General features: G+C 45.5%; 1 protein-coding gene across 12 annotated transcripts in view; it reads right to left on the reverse strand.

Moving 5' to 3' along the window:
• Nucleotides 1-18,469, reverse strand: part of ACSL1 (acyl-CoA synthetase long chain family member 1) — a 73,998-nt gene that overhangs the window by 31,667 nt on the left and 23,862 nt on the right. For all 12 annotated transcript variants that reach the window (XM_028848938.2, XM_028848931.2, XM_078002459.1 and 9 more), the window contains exon 3: nt 2,587-2,701. In XM_028848938.2, the coding sequence (XP_028704771.2) occupies nt 2,587-2,701 (115 nt within the window). The remainder of the gene's footprint in view (nt 1-2,586; nt 2,702-18,469) is intronic.

Below are 18,469 nucleotides of genomic sequence, written 5' to 3' on the forward strand. Positions count from 1 at the left end.
TGGTTTCATTATAGTCGTTTTCAAGTTGCAGTTTCCAAGAACTGCACATGCTCTGTGATGGTGGTAAAGAACACGAACACGAACACACACACACACTCTGCTTCATGTGCCACATGTTAGGCTGATCCACCTGATGGATATTTACTATCACAGACAAATCCTGACCTTGACACCAACTTTGAAAATGTTCATAAATTAAATAACACACAAGTAAGCTTGCTCTTCCTTTGTAATGGGCTTAATGCACCTGCTATGGGAACACTGGGACAAACTCGCCAAGCTGAGACATCCAGTTACCAGTGTTAAGCAAAAAACAATAGGCTTTTTTTTTTTTTTTTTTTTTTTGAGATGGAGTCTCGCTGTGTCATCCCGGCTGGAGTGCAATGGTGCAATCTCGGCTCACTGCAACCTCCACCTCCCCAGTTAAAGCGATTCTCCTGCCTCAGCCTCCTGAGTAGCTGGGATTACGGACACGTGCCACCATGCCCAGCTATTTTTGTATTTTCAGTAGAGACGGAGTTTCACCATGTTGGTCAGGCTGGTCTTGAACTCCTGACCTCGTGATATGCCCGCGTCGGCCTTCCAAAATGCTGGGATTACAGGCGTGAGCCACCACACCCGGCCAATAGGCACTTCTTGAGTGCATATTACATGCAACATATCATGAGGGATAGAGCCAGCAATACCACATGGTTCCTGACCATAAAGGGATTACAATCTAGCTAGCAGTGGCCCAAATAAAAGCTAAGCATCAGAGGATTTAAATAACAAAGCACAGATTCCAAGACCATTTTTAGAGAAGTACTTGGTATAAGCAAAAATGAAGTGGCTAAAACAGAAAGAGGGGTGGAGAAACCAGAGGTACTCCCTCCTTCACTGAGGATGAATTAGTGGGGCGCTCACTGTGTGCCAGGCACCGTCAATGCTGTGAAAAGAGATGACTGACAGCCACCCTGTTCTCAAGGAGCTCGGGCTAGGGGGGCAGAATGCCAGGTGAACACCTCTGCGCCATCAGGGTTTATGCGGAAGGAATATAACGTGCTGGAAGGGAAAAGGGAAGAAATACCTCACTGGGAGGTAGGGGATGAAAATGATAGACTAGGCCGGGCGAGGTGGCTCAAGCCTGTAATCCCAGCACTTTGGGAGGCCGAGACGGGCGGATCACGAGGTCAGGAGATCGAGACCATCCTGGCTCACACGGTGAAACCCCGTCTCTACTAAAAAAATACAAAAAAACTAGCCGGGCGAGGTGGCGGGCGCCTGTAGTCCCAGCTACTTGGGAGGCTGAGGCAGGAGAATGGCATAAACCCGGGAGGCGGAGCTTGCAGTGAGCTGAGATCCGGCCACTGCACTCCAGCCTGGGCGACAGGGCAAGACTCCGTCTCAAAAAAAAAAAAAAAAAAAAAAAAAAAAAAGAAAATGATAGACTAGGAAGGTTTTAGAGAAAAGGTGAAATGCAGAGAGTTTTAAAAGATTAAAGAATACATCAAGCGTCCAGGCTGGGGGTAGAAAGAGGCTTTATGATCAAGAAAAAAAAGTGCATGGCTGGGCATGGTGGCTCAGGCCGGTAATCCCAGTATTTTGGGAGGCCGAGGCGGGTGGATCACTGAGGTCAGGAGTTTGAGACCAGCCTGGCCAACATGTTGAAACTCCATCTCTACTAAAAATACAAAAATTAGCCGGGCGAGGTAGTGGGCGCCTGTAATCCCAGCTACTCGGGAGGCTGAGGCAGGAGAATCACTTGAACCTGGGAGGTGTAGGTTGCGGTGAGCCAAGATCACGCCATTGCACTCTAGCCTGGGCAACAAGAGCAAAACTCCGTCTCAAAAAAAAAAAAAAAAAAAAAAAGTGCACAAGTCTGGGCACGGTGGCTCACACCTGTAGTCCCAGTACTTTGGGAGGCTGAGGCAGGAGGCTCACTTGAGGCCAGAAGTTTGAGTCCAGCCTGGGCAAGATAGCAAGACCCCATTTCTAAAAAACAAAATAAAACTGCACAAAGGCTCAGGGCTGGGGAGAGAGCAGAGGTAGTCGTGGCTCTGCAGGAAGTTCAGTAGGACCTGAGAGCCATATACAGGAGGCCTGGGAGGGACAGAGGCTGGAAAGGAGGTATGCTGGATATCACAGGGTTTCTTACGCCACAGTTAATAATTAAGGGTAATCCCATGAGCCAACATTTCCCAAGTGTCTCTAACAGAACACTGCCATCCTGGGATGTCAGTATTTCTTTCTCAAAATATGGGTCTCTTGGTCAAGCAAGCATGAAAAATGCTGGATTGGAACCAGTTTAACAGACCTCTTTATTGCAGGAAACGTCAGAGCCTACTGTGCACTGGTGTAACATGTGACTCACCATAAAATACAGAATGTGACACTCACATATTTGACCATGGAGCCCCGGGGCCATAGGGAACATCTAGAGGGTCCAGTGAGCTTTGGGACAGACTCTGGGGAAGTTACAGTGGACACAGAGGGGCCTGAGCGATACTAAGGCGGCGAAAGATAGAGCAAATGTGCATTTCTGAAAGGCCACTCGTTCTTCATGAAACACAGCAAGCGGCAGCCACGCAAACGCAGGAAAATGCTTACTTGACACCTGTATTCCCCTCTGGAAACCTTCGTATAACGTTGTGACATCCTCATAGAAATACACCAAGGGCTCGTCGCTGTCAAGCAGTGCGGATCTTCGTGCACCACCACTGCCCTATCCAAGAAGAAAGGGGGCGTGTTAGAAGGCGATGAAATACGAACGCGCTGTGGAATGGCTAAATCAAGCTAATTAACATATCCATTCCTTTACATCCTTATCACTTACTTGCAGTGAGAACACTTAAAATCTATTCTCTTAGTAATTTCAGGTATACGGTACACTGTTATTAACTACAGTCACCAACTAATAATGCACATAGTCACCATTTTAATTAAAAATAGATGTCCCGAACTCGTTCCTCCTATTATACACCATAAATACATATAATTTGTATTTGTCCATTAAAAAAATAAATAAAATGCTTAAAAATTAAATACAAAGTCTAACACGCCCCTGTGGTACCCGCACCCCTCCAGGCGGCCCCCTGCGGAACAGCTGCTCAGTGAGCGAGTGCTCAAAGACTGTGGCGGAAGATGTGCTGAGGTAAACCCATCGTTCGCCTAGAGGTAAGCACAGGCTCCGGGGTACCACAGCTAAGACAACAGGGCTGTCAAAAAGATGCCTGAAGAAAGAAAACAGGTTCACAGACCTATAAGTGCTGGCCCTGCCAGATAAGGCCAAAGAGAGCAAGAGAAGAGCCAGAAACTGCCACCACTACACACATTGCCAGTTCTCAAGCCACTGCCATCCACAACACAGAGGACTGATCCTGCTCAGCCCTGGTGGAAATGAAACCCCACTTGGCTATACTTCTAAAATGTTTCCTATATTCTTTTTGAGACTATTTCCACTGTTTTATCTCCTCACCAAGCGCAATGTAATCTGTTAGAAACTTCACTTTCTTTCACAGCATCTCTAACAGTTAAAATAATCAGCTACAAAACATATGATTGTGCAGAGACAGGTCTTCACTAGTTTTAGGTGCAACATTTATAGGTGTGCAGACTTGACATCGCTGTGCACCCTTCTCTAAGTCGTCTTCATCTGTTGGCTTCCTGAGTATATTTGCTATGCACAAGAACTCCTAATGATGGATAAGGCGGCAGGGCCTAGCCTCCCACAGTAGCAGCAGTAGTCTTTAGAGGTAGCAGGTCTCCAATGGGAGCTGCTGAGTCCTCTGGGGCCAAAGGACACTATAAGGCATCCAGACATCCACAGAAAGCCAAAAAGCACTTTTTAGAGACTGATAAAAAAAAGCTCAGTGACTGTGACGTTAGAGCCTGCCACTTGTTCTTTAAATTTCAGAGAGGGGCCTTCACTTTTACAACAGTCTGGAAACGCTTGGAGAAATTAGACTGTGATACGATAACTTCTGGTACCAACAGGAAAGAGCTGTCCAAAAGTGGAAGAGATCATTTCTGGCTTAAGGTGTGATGAAAGAAAACAGGAGACACCAGAAAGAAGTGGGGAAAAGCTAGGTCTCAGAGTAGGGTGGCAGCGCTGAGGAGGGCAGCGCGGAGGAGGAAATGGATGGGTGCCAGGGGATGAACTCACAGGGAGACCCCTTAGAAGGTGACGACTGCCTGATCTGTTTCCATGGACTCTTGTATTTTCATTAGGATTATCCATTCCTCTTCCTACAAGCTCTTTTGCTTTTTGTCCATCCTTAAGTTATTATGTATATACTGTTTAAAAAACATTTAAGTGATACAGAAGTATATCAAGGAAAAATGATTACTATTAGTAGTTTGGTAAATTCCTCCCAGTCTTTTTTCTATGCTTATACATTTACAGACATTCTGTCAATATCCACTGTGTGCTACATACGTGTATTTAACTCTTGATCCAAAACTGCAAATACTTTTCTGGAGTAAATATGACCCAATCATATCTTTTAATCATCACAATGTCTTCTCTCTCTTGGCAGAAACTTTCTAACACCTATGGCTGTGATTCCAAACACACTTACTAACTACAGCATGCTGCTTTGTAAAGCAAACACGTTATTCTTTGTGTGCACAAGAATGGGAGAGTATCTTCGCATTAGTGTCACGCATTATTGTTACTTAATTGCTGAGTCTGTTTTCTTTTCTGTAACATGGAGACATCATGAGTCCACTTCCAGGGTTATTTTTTGTTAAAGAAGAACTTTCCTGTAAAATATGATTGTGTAGAATATTACTTGTGCACCCGGTAACACGCTCTAACTACAGTACAAGTCCTCCATCACCTCAATCTTGACTCCAACAAATAGCCTGAAATTCAGAAGCAATTTTCTGGCTTGGTAGAGAGTATCAGAAGCCTCTTTAACCCATGAAGCCACCAAAAACACCTAAGGTACCAAGGCTAAGGCAGGAAGAGAAAGGGGGAACGGACAAAATGATAGAAAACAGGAAGACTGAGAGGGTGTGAAAAGAGAAAAGAAAAGCACCAAGCATGACGGTGAAGTGTGGTTGTCTCAGCATGGCCTGGAGATGCAGGCGGCCTGGCCGCCCACAGGGAGGTCCTCACGACGCTCTGCTCAGGACGGTGCCTTCTATACCTCTTGACACAACAGAAAAGCATTCGCGGTCTTTTTCAGCGCTATCTCCTCAACTGCACTCTGCAGAGGAACTCCCCTAGCTGTGAATGGGCAGATGGGGATAAGGTGAACAAGACACAAGCCTGTTCTGAAGGAGCCCAAGTCTTGTCCCTAAGTGACCAGAGGGACTTCAGGGAGCCCTGGCTGAGCAGAAGAGTGCAGGGAGAGTCAGGATGAACAGACAGAAGCAAGCCTGAAATCTCAGGTGCACAGGCTCAACCCTAAAGCCAGGGTTCTCAAAGTGTGGTCTGCGGAACACCTGGCACTGGTTAGGAAAGCAAATCACAGCAGACCTGCCGAATCCAAAATTCTGGGGATGCAATCCAGCAATCTGCGCTTTCAGAAGCCTTCCAGGGGCCGCTAAGGTTTGACAAACACCTTGCTAGAGACACTGAGGTTTCCAGCAGGGAAGTGGTGAGGATAGGCGAACGGGTTAGAAAGAAATCTACAAGAAGTGGACGCAGTGTGTGGAACACGAGGGAGAGGAGAGACTGGAGAGAAACCAGCTCCTACAGACCTGGAGAGCGCAGTGGGAGTTGGGAACCGGGAAGGACCAAGGCACCGGGCGTGCTGCAGCACTCAGGAACAGGATTTGACGGGTAATGGGGTGCAGGCAGAAAGAAGGATGGCTGAGAAGAAAAACTGTTCCCTTTAATCCAATAGAAGACTGGGCACTGGGGGTAGGCTTCAGAAAAGAGAAGTTTAGCTTTGGACATACAGAGACCATAACCCTTCGAGATAGGTCAACCACCTTGGTCAACGTCCCAAATTTTATTTTGAGAACCACTGTTCTAGAGGACCATTTTATAACAAATTTTTAGCTAAATAATTTTTTAGTTAGGTGTAAGGTTTTGGTGGTGTATAATCTTCTGGAATCCGAGAAACACGGAGGCAAACGAACTAAATCAAAGTTGAAGAAGTGAATGATATCCCCAGTAAAGCAACATCGTGACATGTAACCTGGGGCAAGATACTTATTATTACCCTAATTAGCAATTAGAATAATGAGAAAAGCCTGAACATGAAGCAGTAAATAAGACATCTGCCAAAAGGAGACACTAATTGAAGGCTCGATGATACTGGATAAAAGGTCACACTGTCACTCAGTTGTCAGACATAACTGTAATTTCAAGAAAGGGGGTTGAATAAGAAGGGGAAGGGCACACAACATTAAGATCCGTGCTTCAAAATCTGTGGCTCTATGAAAGGACCACACATTCCAATAATGAATCTTTTTTTTTTTTTTTTTTTTGAAACAGGGTCGTGCTCTGTTGCCCAGGCTGGAGTTCAGTGGCATCATCAGAGCTTGCTGCCATCTCCACCATCTGCACTCAAGCAGTCCTTCCACTTAACCTCCCGAGTAGCTGAAACCACAGACACATGCCACCTTGCTTGGCTAATTTTTTTATTATTTGTAGAGACAAGGTCTCACTATGCTGCCCAGGCTGGTCTCAAACTCCTGGGCTCAAGTGATCCTTCCTTCTAGGCCTCCCAAAGTATTGGGATTACAGGTGTGAGCCACTGCGCCTGGCCCAGTGTTGCTATTCTTTGAACAAAAATGCTATATTTAAAACTGGGTGTTAGCAACCTTAGTTTTATCTACATAAGCGGTTGCAAGCTGAGTGCTGGGAAGCGTAGCTGTAACAATTGGAGCCCAAATTTTCTGTAGGTTTTACAAGATAGCGTCACTTCAAAAGCTGGGGACTTAAATACTGTACTAGGTGAGTCCACGTGGCTATTTCTAGGGACACCTATTTAAATGAAAAATAGCTTAAATCTGGCCCTTATGGCCTTCTGACATAACCTACTGAGCAGGTGGCAGTGTGTGGGGGTCGCTTGGGCTCAAGAAACAGGGCAAGAGAAGCAGACAACCCCAGTTGAATGTGTAGGAAATCAGTCATGAGCCAGTGAGTCAGCAGGCATCATGGGTCTTCTACTGCTTCTGCTACAGATCTCTTTAATGTGGTTATATAGCTTTCCCAGTTAAAAAAAAAAAAAAGATGGTGAGTCAAACCCACTACAGTGAAATCAGTGGTCATGAGTGTATTCCACAACATCTCTACAAGCTCAGGTTCCTCCTGAGGTCAATCTCCCCACAAGGGCTGAAGTAGGAAGTAAGTCCAAGTTCCTCTTGGGGGCAGAAGAACATCTGCATATCAAGGGTTTCCAAGGCCAGAGCTCTCACCAATATGTGACTAACAGAAACCCAATGGCCAGTTATTTCGTACCACTCCCCTATTTAAGTGCAAAAGCAAATTATGCCCTTGAGGATTTCTTAGGTGTAGAGAAGCCCAAGCTTTACCACTCACAGCCTCATTCATCTCCATCTCCAAATGGGCATTTACAGGCCACAGCAGTTATATGCCCCTTGTGTTGCTATTGTTTATGCAGGTGAGGGATAGGGAGGTGGACGCAGGGCGAAAGGGAGAAGGGAGAGAAGGGAGAATGAGAGAGAGAAAGGAGTAGAAGGGGGAGAGGCAGAGCCAAGAGACTGCCAAAGACGTGGCTGGGTTCTAATGTGGAATCTATCTCTGGGGTGCAAAGGAGCACGTAGAACCATGGACCGGGGTAAAAGTGATTCCTTTTTGTTCCTTCTAATACCTAACACGTGGTCCACACAGCTGTTTCCCTTCAGGATACCCAAATCCAGATGCTCAAGTCCCTGATACAAAATGGCATAGTATTTGCATATAACCTATGCACATCTTTCTGTAGACTCTAAACGGTCTCTAGATTACTCACAATACCTAATGTGATGTAAATAAGTAGCTGTTAAACTGTATTGTTCAGGGAATAATGACAAGGAAAAAATGTCTGGCAATGTTCCATACAGACAAAACCATCCATTTATTTCCACAGAATATTTTTAATCCACGGACACAGAGCGCCAACCATATCCTTCCCAGCATTTACATTTTACACGCATCTTAGCCTGCTCAGAACTCCGTCATGTGCTTCTTTTTGTAAACAGACATAAAACTACTTTTCCATCCAGTGACCTTTCAGAGAGGAACTCTGGCCATCAATTCTCTTATCTAGCAGACTACACTTTTGATATATTACACTAGGTCTTTTAAAGGCCAGCCCCTGGGCAACTCCCCCTCCACAATAATTTCTAAATGACAATGGATAGATATTTGTAAAATTCCCAGATTTCCCCCAATACAGTGAACTGCAAATGTCACAAGGAGACAGTGAGGCCTCACGCTCACTATTCATACTCACTGTTGAACTGGCTGACTTCCCAGGATCCTTTCCTCCCAGCTGAGCACAGAAGGCAGAACTATCCTGACACTGGTGTGCAGGAAGGATGGAAGGTGAGTGAATGTGTACGGAGCCTGCTAAAGGCCAGCCCCTCTCCAGATGTGGAAGCTCAGACTCCGGGGGCCGCCTCCCTTCTTAGTCCCACGTCCACCACGTAGTGGAGCAGAGCTTCGAACCTAGCTCAATGAGACATCCAGATACGTCAAGGTTTGCTTGGCAGTTCACAGGCAGGTCCCAAACATGCCCACACCTCCTTTGTGCGTGTGTGGAGACATCCTTCATCCTTGAGGAGGTGGGGTCCAGGTCACCCGTGCCTGGCTGGGTTTTCTGATTTTTCAGCACTTGCTCATAACCCTCAGAACCTTTTTTCTTTTCATTCCTTGTTCATCTCCAGTTTCCAACTTCCCAGCTCCCCACTATCCCAACTAGAGGATTTGCTGAAGAGGGACGGGGGGATGGGGGCAGGAGGCTGACACGGTACTTTGCAAAATATCTCATCACCAGAAAAAAAAAAAATCAGCCGACCACAAGAGGGGAAGTATCACCCTCCCGCCTCAATGAAAGGGAAGAAAATGTGAAGTCACAACGTCCAAATTCCTACAAATACACATTGTTCCAGGAAACAGGACTGCCAGTAGAATTTTTACATGCCAACCATTTGAATATACAAGGCATCTGTTTCACTCCTGCCTAGTTCAAAGGGAGCCACATTCCTATCTACTACCTTTGGTTGCTTTTGGACAATGGGTGCTGAAGGGGTTTTGTCAAGAAACACAGTCTATGCTGGTCATTTTTCATTTGGCACCAGTTGGTTCCGTTTCGGGGAGGCTACTTTTAAACATAAGTAAATATTACAGCACGCATTTATGTCATTTATGCGTACACACGTTCTCTGTTTAATGAAGCTTGTGAGAAGCGACATCATTTGTACAAAATCAAATTGTGTTTTCAGACCTGCTTTATCATATTCCCTATATATATGTAGGGACCTTTAGCTTTTTCTTCCTAGGTAAAGGGAGCCCAGAAATAGTTTTTTAAATATAACAATCAACCTCTTTCTTTCTTTGAATTCCTAAGCCAGGCACTTAATACTCCTGTGGCCTGGTCTTGGCATAAAGATCAGAAACTCTGCCCTCGGTTCTCACCCCGCAGGCCACCCCACCCAGCCACTACTGCTCATTACCAGCGCTAACACTTTTCCCACCTAATTCAGCCACCTAAAAGCGTCCCTAAGTCAGCAGACATGTCTTACAGCCTCTCAGAGAGCAACTCAGTTGTTTCCTGTAATGTGAGTTTTGTAAGAACAAGTAATTTAGCAAGGTTTTTCATAACTTGTTATTAAGAAGCTCATTAAGTTTTAGAAAAGGTACTAAAGTTACCTCAAGGCATGAAAACGCTGATGTTTGCACCCTGCCAGAATAACATTTCTAAACAAAAACACCCCCTCTAAGCATACTCTCTCCATCCACCTATGCTTGTTAATACTGAGTGTCAACTTGATTGGATCGAAGGATATGAAGTATTGATCCTGGGTGTGTCTGTGAGGGTGTTGACAAAGGAGATTAACGTTTGAGTCAGTGGGCTGGGAAAGGCAGACCCACCCTTAATCTGGTGGACACCATCTACTCAGCTGCCAGCATAGCCAGAATAAAAAGCAGGCAGAGGAATGTGAAAAGACCAGACTGGCTTAGCCTCCCAGCCTACATCTTTCTCCCATGCTGGATGCTTCCTGCCCTCGAACATCAGACTTCACATCCTTCGGCGTTGGGACTCGGACGGGCTTTCTTGCTCCTCAGTTTGCAGATGGCCTACTGTGGGTCCTTGTGATCATCTGCGTTAATACTCCTTAATAAACTCCTATATATCCATCCTATTAGCTCTGTCCCTCTAGAGAACCCTGACTAATGCACCACCTCACTGCCCCAACTGCCAGGATCACTTGCGGCAAATGTCCTCAAATGCTGGAATACTTTTCAGGAATTCTCTGAGTATCTAGTCAGCAAAGCTGCTACGGGTAGAATTAAAAGGGGAAATCTTTGCTCCCAGCTTCATTTGACCATTTGTACAATTATGTTGCTATCAAGACCATGGTATAACAGGCCATGGGGAATAGTGACCCAGAATCTGCAATCACACATGGTAATAAATGGAAGTTAATACCTAAAAACAGCCCAGATTTCCATAAGGATGAAGAATAGGATGAAGACAGAGCACCGGATCAGGAGATTCTTCTGAAGTCTCACACACACTTCTAGTTAAATATATGTCAGATAACTGATTTCTGTTTTAAAGCTTCCCAGAGATGAGAATTAGGTTTACATTTACAAATGACTGTGGAAACAGTATTTATTAGGTCATATTTACAAATGACTGCAGAAACAACCAGATGCTACTACTACTGTTCCTAATACTTGTCCCTTCCTCTCAATGTTCACTTGCTACCTCCCACTTGGTTCAAAATCATTCATCTATTGCCCCATCTTGCAACTGACTGTGACACTCCTTCTTCTGACCCACCAGGCTGGTGTCAGTGAGGGCGAGTGACACCACCATCCAACTCAACCCCAGCTGCCCTTCCTGGACAGCTCCCTTCCTGCCCTCTCCTGGCAGTTTCCATTTAGGTTTGTCTCTAAATGTTTGCCTCACAGACACGTGTAATCCTGCCCAGATCAACAACAGCTCCTGTTCAGAGTGGGCCCCAGCCACTCAAGTCCAGAAGGGTGTCTCGCCACCCTCAGCGTTTCCACTGGCATGATCCCCATAGGCCCACACTTGCTTTCCCTCCACAAATCCAGTGTGAGTCTTCATAAGAACTTATGAATCAATGAGTTACTCTCTTCTCCTGCAAAAATTACTTCTCCCAGTTTGCAAGTGGGCCTTTACATGCATACATGTGAAGTATGGTTATGTGGAAATGAGGGATTCCACCAGCCACATGGGGAAATCCTACTTGGTAATATGTCCATATACACCCTCTAAACATGGATGAAGGATGCTAGTCCTTGTTGCAGTGTGCATGTGAGCTGGGAGGTCTGTGGTTTGTTCATGCAGATCATGACACTGAGAAGGCCTCTGGTGGGGTGTGACTTTTGAACTGTAAACCATGCTGTTGATTGAGCACTGGCTTCCACAGCCTGGATATGCCACCTTTAGTTTGTTCTTCCAAATCCTTACCTGAGAATGAACCCACAGCTTAGTTCTGTGGCATGAAAACAAGTCACTTGCATTGACTGCTCTAGTCTCAAGATGGCTCTCACCCTCTGCCAAGGACAAGGGGTCTGAGTGGTACTTCCTGCTGGCCTGGAGCTCCCTGGGGGCAGCAGCCTTCTCTGCCCTGGTACTGTGCGCATCGTGCCAGAAAAACTCAAGTCCTTGCTGAATGAATATAGATCTGATAACTATTCACTGTGACTAGTGGAGAATTAAACCCAAAGTGTCACATCCTACGTGGTAGGCTTTATGAAGCACAGGATTAAAATGCTAAAGCAAGTCGCTAACCATATACATGCCAACATATGGATGTATAAATTTCAATCTCTCATGCAAAAGGGCCACTGGCCAGCATGTGACCTAGAGGTCATGAGATCATTTGGTGTGGAATTTAGTCATCCACCTAGGAAACAAGATCAGTTAAACCCAAGGAACTGGTTCTGTGTGTTATAAGAGGTGAACCCATGCTGGAACTGCTTCTGTGTGTTATAAGATGTGAACCCATGCTGGAACTGGTTCTGTGTGTTATGTGAACCCATGCTGGAACTGGTTCTGTGTGTTATAAGACGTGAACCCATGCTGGAACTGGTTCTGTGTGTTATAAGATGTGAACCCATCCTGGAACTGGTTCTGTGTGTTATAAGACATGAACCCATGCTGGAACTGGTTCTGTGTATTATAAGAGGTGAACCCATGCTGGAACTGGTTCTGTGTGTTATGTGAACCCATGCTGGAACTGGTTCTGTGTGTTATAAGATGTGAACCCATGCTGGAACTGGTTCTGTGTATTATAAGAGGTGAACCCATGCTGGAACTGGTTCTGTGTGTTATAAGACGTGAACCCATGCTGGAACTGGTTCTGTGTGTTATAAGACGTGAACCCATGCTGGAACTGGTTCTGTGTGTTATAAGATGTGAACCCATGCTGGAACTGGTTCTGTGTGTTATAAGATGTGAACCCATGCTGGAACTGGTTCTGTGTGTTATGTGAACCCATGCTGGAACTGGTTCTGTGTGTTATAGGACGGGAACCCATGCTGGAACTGGTTCTGTGTGTTATAAACGTGAACCCATGCTGGAACTGGTTCTGTGTGTTATAAGATGTGAACCCATGCTGGAACTGGTTCTGTGTGTTATAGGATGTGAACCCATGCTGGAACTGGTTCTGTGTGTTATAAGACGTGAACCCATGCTGGAACTGGTTCTGTGTGTTATAAGATGTGAACCCATGCTGGAACTGGTTCTGTGTGTTATAAGATGTGAACCCATGCTGGAACTGGTTCTGTGTGTTATAGGATGTGAACCCATGCTGGAACTGGTTCTGTGTGTTATAAGATGTGAACCCATGCTGGAACTGGTTCTGTGTGTTATAAGATGTGAACCCATGCTGGAACTGGTTCTGTGTGTTATAAGAGGTGAACACATGCTGGAACTGGTTCTGTGTGTTATGTGAACCCATGCTGGAACTGGTTCTGTGTGTTATAAGATGTGAACCCATGCTGGAACTGGTTCTGTGTGTTATGTGAACCCATGCTGGAACTGGTTCTGTGTGTTATAGGACGGGAACCCAAGCTGGAACTGGTTCTGTGTGTTATAAGATGTGAACCCATGCTGGAACTGGTTCTGTGTGTTATAAGATGTGAACCCATGCTGGAACTGGTTCTGTGTGTTATGTGAACCCATGCTGGAACTGGTTCTGTGTGTTATAAGACGTGAACCCATGCTGGAACTGGTTCTGTGTGTTATAAGACGTGAACCCATGCTGGAACTGGTTCTGTGTGTTATAAGACGTGAACCCATGCTGGAACTGGTTCTGTGTGTTATAAGACGTGAACCCATGCTGGAACTGGTTCTGTGTGTTATGTGAACCCATGCTGGAACTGGTTCTGTGTGTTATAAGATGTGAACCCATGCTGGAACTGGTTCTGTGTGTTATAAGAGGTGAACACATGCTGGAACTGGTTCTGTGTGTTATAAACGTGAACCCATGCTGGAACTGGTTCTGTGTGTTATGTGAACCCATGCTGGAACTGGTTCTGTGTGTTATAAGATGTGAACCCATGCTGGAACTGGTTCTGTGTGTTATAAGACGTGAACCCATGCTGGAACTGGTTCTGTGTGTTATGTGAATCCATGCTGGAACTGGTTCTGTGTGTTATAAGACGTGAACCCATGCTGGAACTGGTTCTGTGTGTTATAAGACGTGAACCCATGCTGGAACTGGTTCTGTGTGTTATAAGACGTGAACCCATGCTGGAACTGGTTCTGTGTGTTATAAGACGTGAACCCATGCTGGAACTGGTTCTGTGTGTTATAAGACGTGAACCCATGCTGGAACTGGTTCTGTGTGTTATAAGATGTGAACCCATGCTGGAACTGGTTCTGTGTGTTATGTGAACCCATGCTGGAACTGGTTCTGTGTGTTATAAGACGTGAACCCATGCTGGAACCGAGGTCTGATAACAATCTAAACAGCGAATCTGTGATGGTCTAACTGGGTTAGTCACCAGAAGTAAACCTTAACCCAGGTTTTGATACTCTTAAAAGTCTTAGAAAAGACTTGAAGGCATAAAAAAGTTTTTACTTGCTAAAATGTATTCCCTTCTCTAATATTTAAAAACAAACAAATAACACATATCACAGGTTTTTGTTTAAGGACATTATGATCTTGTAGTAGTTGTCAAACATCTTTCCGAACTAAGTTCCAAAGTTCGAACTTTCCGAACTTTGACAAGTCAGTCATCTCAATGCCCGTACCACCTGTCTCACAAGGAGAGTAACTCACATACTCTCTCTGGAGGGTCTCCGTCTCACTGGCTCAGAAGGAGCAGGCGAAGGGCAGGTGCCACTTGCATGGGGCTCATCACCAACGGCCCCCTCTGGCAAACAGGGCCACACAACAGCCATTCCCATTCCCAAGTGACCCCAAGGCCCAGTATCCAAAATTCCAGGGGCTCCCTGCAGTCCAGCGAAACTGCTTCCACAGGAAGCAGCCCTTGAGGATGCCTCCAATCCAGAGCAGGGCCAGGCTGGCTGTGCCAGCATAGCACTGAATGTGATCATTGGAGTTGTAGCTGCAGACGGAGATAAGGTAGCTTCCAGAGCATCTCAGACATTCTGAGCTTCTGTGAATGTCACAGGGGTCCGTACTAACTGGGAGCAGCAGGTCTTGCACACACTACCTCCTTCAGCAATTACACAGGTTCTCAACTATATTCATAATGGTTCATGGCCTAAATCTCGCAAACTCTGATAGGTGAACCTGAAGCCGCATCAACACCAAGTTCTGCTCTGACTCCACCTATGTCTGACCTGGTTCAGGGATAGAGGATGAGGGAAGGGCAGAACCACTCCAGTTTTCACAGTCCTGTGCCCCTTTCATACCAGTCCTCACCATTCCTGATTCTTTATTTTTTATTATTTATTTATTTATTTATTTATTTATTTATTTATTTGAGATGGAGTCTCGCTCTGTCGCCCAGGCTGGAGTGCAGTGGCACAATCTCGGTTCACTGCAACCTCCACCTCCCAGGTTCAAGCAATTCCCCTGTCTCAGCCTCCCGAGTAGCTGGGATTACAGGCATGCCACCACACCTGGCTAATTTTTGTATTTCTAGTAGAGACAGGGTTTCACCATATTGGTCAGGCGGGTCTTGAACTCCTAACCCCAGGTGATCCACCCACCTTGGCCTCCCAAAGTGCTAGGATTACAGGCGTGAGCCACTGTGCCCAGCCCACTGCCCGATTCTTGATAATTTCTGATCCTATACCCAACAGAACCTAGACTCTGTTTTTATTTTACCTGTCCCTTTGGCTCCATCCATTTCCATCAATACCTTTAGACTCATTTGTCTGCATAGCCATTTTCAAAACAGACTGCTCTAGACCAGGTGCTGTGGCTCACACCTGTAATCCCAGCACTTTGGGAGGTCAAGGAGGAAGGCTTGCTTGAGCCCAGGAGTTTGAAACTAGCCTGGCACAAGCTAGTTAGTTTGAGTTAGTTTGAGACTAACACAACAAGACCTCATCTCTAAAAAAAATTTTTTTTAATTAGCCAGGCATGGTGTTGCATGCCTATAGTCCTAGCTACTCTGGAGTTAGAGGTGAGAGTATAGCTTGAGCCCAGGAGTTTGAGGCTGTAGTAAGCTATGACCACACCAATGCATTCCAGCCTGGACAACAGAGCAAGACCCTGTCTCCAAATAAACAAACAAGCCTGCTCCTGGGTTCAGAGGCTCAGTTCACTGACTCTTCACATTGATCTGGACAGATCCAAACTTTCCTTATTATCCTGGTTTACTGCCCCCTTCCCCAAAGCCCTAGTTACAATATACAACTTTCTACTACTATAATAAAGGCAGCAAAACAGAGTTCTGGACCTTCTACTAACTGTATGATACATTTTTACCTCTTTGGACTCAGTTTTCTTGTGTATAAAATATGAAGGGAAAAGAGAAAGGGAAAAAACAATTGCTACATACTTATTGTGGGCCAAGCAGACATTGCATAACTACTCAGTCCTCTTAGCAACACTGAAGGAGGAAAGGTACTGTTACTTCTGTTTTCCACATGAGGAATCTGAAGGTCAGAAAAGCCTGGTGAACTTGCCCAAGGCTGCCTGGTCTAAGTTGGAGTCCGGTCCCACGTCTGCCCCATCCCTCTTTTCCCTGGTCCCTTTCCACTCCAACATGCTCCTGTACTTTGCTTAACAGAACCACGTGTGTCTGGGCTCTGACCGATCCCAAAAGGTTTCCAGTCACTCCAGTGAAGACGGTTTTCACTAGGGGGCCATGGAGCTTCAATCTCGGAGAACAGGCTGACACATTTAGCCAGGCTAAACCGGAACACAGGCTAACCCCGGAAATCTTGCATTATCTGTGACGGTGATGTAAAAACAAACCAAACCCACAAAATCTGCTTCCATCCACTGCTCAAAGTCACAGAGCAGCGGCAGCAAAATCCTTCAGAAGATGGAAGTTCTTCCTTGGCACGCAGGGAGTCACAGTTACGACTGTGAGCTGCCACTACAGACACAAGGACATGGTTCTGCAGACAGGGCCCTGATCAGTCCAGGCTCCAACACTTAGGAAACACTTTTTGGATTCTGTTCCTAACCCAGCTTGTCTGTCCTGTTCTCTAATTTAGGTCTTCATTAGAGATCACCAGCACGAGTGTTAACCTCTTCTTTACAACCCTGATTTTTATTTTTCTTAGAGACAAGGTCTCACTCTGTTGCCCAAGCTGGAGTACAGTGGCACAGTCATAGCTCACCGCAGCCTCCAACTCCTGGGTTCAAATGATTCGTCCACTTCAGTCACCTGAGTTGCTGGGACTACAGGCATGAGCCACCACACCCGACTAATTAAAATAAAACAATTTATAGAGATGAGGCCTTGCTATGTTGCCCAGGCTGGTCTCAAAATCCTGGCCTCAAGCAGTCCTCTCACCTCGGCCTCCCAAAGTGCTGGGATTACAGTCATGTGGCCTCTGCACCCAGCCCTACGATCCTGATTTTTAAAAGGAAATTTCAGAAGGTGTAACTTACAAAGAACCTTTGTGCTACTGCCTTAAAAATCAGTAGCTGGGAAACAGCCGGCGTGGACTGTGATGAGAAGTGGCCAAACCAAAAAGTGCGGATTCTTCTCATTTTATTATCCATGGAAACTCTACAGGACGAGGAGGGTGATAAAAACTGCGTGTGAGATGGGGGTGCGGAGTGAGGGTGGGAACTGCAAACCCTGCTTACTTGTTTTCAAAGTAGGAACACGGCCACAATATTCTGCTCCGGCCACCAGCCCCGCAGCAGTGCCAGCAGCACAGGCTCTTCACCGGTACCTCATGAAGTGAATCAAGTTCCTCTTTCCCTGCCCTACATGTCCATAGGATGATGCTAGCTACATCAAAGCATCTGTAATTATTAAGCACCATAATTCCAGAGCTACTTTTAAATGTAAAATTTTAACTTCTTTTTTAAAAAGGCAAAGTAAGCTCAGTATCTATTTCTCAGCCCCACAAATTCTGAAAATCAGAGCTCAATCAATTTCTATAAACAGAGAAAAATCAGGAAGCCTCTATCCTGGGCAGTAAAATTATAGATTTTCATTTTTTGCTGCATATCTGAAGTTTTAAATTGTTCTACAGAGAACACAGGTAATTATTTTAAGAAGGCACAATGCCTTTATGCTAAGCTAAAGTCTTAAAACCATACGTAAGTGCCCCCACAATTTCTCATACAATAGGAATTACTCATTTCTTACAGTTATTGCTAAGTTATACATGTCTTAACACTGCACTTGCCAACAGTTCTTCATAGAGACGGCAGCGCTGCCGTGATACATCAGGTGCTCTGCCAGTAGAGAAGGAATGCCAGAACCTCACAGGAATCCCTTAGGAAAAGGGGGATTCCGCTCATTTCCCCAGCCTATGTGATCAACAGAGGTGAAATATTAATGTACCCTGACCTTCTAAATAGAAATCAAGCAGAAAGTTAACTTTTCTCAGCAGTTCAGTCATTCTATATTTGTATTTCAGTATGAATTAGACTGAAGAATCTTTTATATATTTTAAGAGTTTCACATTAATGAATCCAAGAACTTGTCTAAAACAAAACAAAGACTAGCATCCCATAAATAACAAAAAGGCTGGCTCCAGCCAGGGCTGTGTGTGGAAGGGCACGCGCTCCCTCTGCGGCGGTCGGCCCGGGAGGGTGGGGAAGGCCTTCCATCCCTTCCATCTGGAAGCAGTAACTGGGGGGATTCTGGGTTTCACAATGTTCTTCTGCATATCTGCTGAATGCGGGAAACACTGAAGGGTGACTGACTTGGGTA

This window comes from Macaca mulatta, chromosome 5, assembly GCF_049350105.2.
Source record: "Macaca mulatta isolate MMU2019108-1 chromosome 5, T2T-MMU8v2.0, whole genome shotgun sequence".
Classification (NCBI taxonomy): domain Eukaryota; kingdom Metazoa; phylum Chordata; class Mammalia; order Primates; family Cercopithecidae; genus Macaca; species Macaca mulatta.